The sequence below is a fragment of the Harpegnathos saltator genome, unplaced genomic scaffold (assembly GCF_003227715.2).
Source record: "Harpegnathos saltator strain DR-91 unplaced genomic scaffold, Hsal_v8.6 scaffold25, whole genome shotgun sequence".
Classification (NCBI taxonomy): domain Eukaryota; kingdom Metazoa; phylum Arthropoda; class Insecta; order Hymenoptera; family Formicidae; genus Harpegnathos; species Harpegnathos saltator.
This window is the reverse complement of record NW_020230039.1, coordinates 256,952-258,925: the sequence shown is the minus strand read 5'-3', so window position 1 is coordinate 258,925 and position 1,974 is coordinate 256,952. Positions and strand designations below refer to the sequence as shown.

General features: G+C 63.7%; 1 protein-coding gene across 1 annotated transcript; it reads left to right on the top strand.

The window, feature by feature from the left end:
- The first annotated feature begins 1,210 nt into the window (after positions 1 to 1,210).
- LOC112588592 (basic salivary proline-rich protein 2-like) lies at positions 1,211 to 1,771 on the top strand. Its single transcript, XM_025298979.1, has one exon. The coding sequence runs from the start codon at positions 1,211 to 1,213 to the stop codon at positions 1,769 to 1,771; it is 561 nt and encodes a 186-aa protein (XP_025154764.1).
- Positions 1,772 to 1,974: the final 203 nt, after the last annotated feature.

Genomic DNA, 1,974 nt, shown 5'->3' with positions numbered 1-1,974 from the left:
ACACCCCTTCCTCAGCGCCGGAAAGGATGAAGAAGGCGCCAAATAGGAAGGTGAACATAATCCCGGAGGGACCCAATGGACGAAGGGAGAAGGGTCAAGGGAAGAAGGAAAGGAAGAAGGCGAATAAAAAGAGGAAAAAGGCCAGGGACAAACTAATGAAGGAGGAGGAGAGAAAGAGAGCCCTGGAAGGAGGAAAGGGCATGTCCGTCAAGGACATACTGCTGGCAGGAGGCTACCCGGTGGAGAAGGGACTGTGGTACTCGATTAGCCAGAACCAGGTACCACAGGTTACCCGGAACCAGGAACCACAGGAGACCTGGTCCCAGGTGGTGGGACGAAAGGAGGGAAAGAGGAGGAAGGAAGAGGCAAGAACGAGGGACCCAACTGGACTTCCGACCCTTACCCCCAAGGTAAGACCTAAAGGGAAGGAACCAGCTGTAGCAGGAGGGGGCAGGCTTAAGCCGCCACGCTCGGCGGCCGTCACGATAATCTGCCCCGAGGGCGAATACGCCAGCTTTATGTTGGAGGCCAGGCGCCGCATCATCCCGGCGGACCTGGGGATCGGTGGATCCCTGAAGGTCCGCCGGGCCCTGAGCGGGGCAATGTTGGTTGAGGTGCCTGGCCTCAACGTCGGGGCATCCGCCGACCGGCTTGCGGACGAGCTCCGCAAGCTGGCGGCGGGGAAAGGGGCCTCGGTTTTCGCGTCCAAAGGCCGGTAAAAGCCGCTGCGACTGGCTGGCCTGGACGCGACAACCGGGGCCGAGGAAGTGACGGCCGCCGTTGCCCGCGCTGGGGGATGCTCACCTGAGGAGGTAGACCCAAGTGTAATGAGTGTCACCCAGCGGGGTACGGGCACCATGGTGGTGCGGTGTCCGCTGGCGGTGGCCGCGAAGGTCGCCGCCGCGGAACGGATCCACGTGGGTTGGACCCGTGCCGGGGTGACGGCGCTGCCCGCTCGCGCGGTGCTGTGTTTCCGGTGTCTTCTACCGGGACACGTGCGCGAGCGGTGCACCAGCGCCGTCGACCGCAGCGATTTATGCTATCGCTGCGGTAGCCCCGGCCACCGCGCCAAAGGGTGCCTGCGGGCGGCGAACTGCCCCATCTGTGCAGAGGCGGGCAGGCCCTCCGGTCATAAGATCGGAGGGCCTGCCTGTGGCTCCCTTGCGGGCAAAGGAAGAAGAAGAAGAAGGGGAAGAAGACAGGAGGTCTGATGGGAGCGGGAGACACGAGGGTGACGAGTGCCCGAAACGTCGCCGGAGTGCCAACCCAGCCGACACCAGAGCAGCCAGGAGAGGGGAGTGAGTCCCCTCCCCCAAGGAAGGATCTAGAGGGGGAAGGTGCAGGGAAACCAGCCCTCACCCCAACAGAAGACCGGGAGGACCATCCATCCAGCCAGTGCGACTGGGAACCGGAGACGGCGAAAGGCGCAGAAGGCTGGCAGGAGAAACCACCGGTACCTCTAAGAAGGAAGAGGAAGGGTAGGGAAGACCCGGACACCTCGACGGAGGAAAAGGAACAGGAGGATTCAAAGGTAAAGAGGGTGGAACCCATGGGTCCACCCCCAACAACCCTAGAGGATGGGGAGATGGAGGGAGCGCCACCCCCATCTCCCCAGGTTGACGATTCCTCCTCGTACTCCCGAGAGGAGGAATCCGCACAGGTAGGGACCCCCCACCACTCCGCGGAGGCATCCGTAGACGAGGCCGAAGCCTCCCCCGGGCTATCCGAGACGGCTCTGCCGTCAAAGGATGGCCAGGGGGGGCCGAAGTAGGTAGCCCGGAGGAGGCGTGAAAGGCATGGCCTTCGCGCCATTCCGGGTCCTACAGGCCAACGTCGGCCACGGCGCCCGGGCTCAAGACCTCTGCATGCAGAGGTTGAAAGAACTGGGTGCCGGGCTGGCGGTGGTCACCGAGCCGCTCTGGATCCCGGTTCGCAGCGCGAACTGGTTCAGGGGTCCGGACGGCTCGGTGGCCA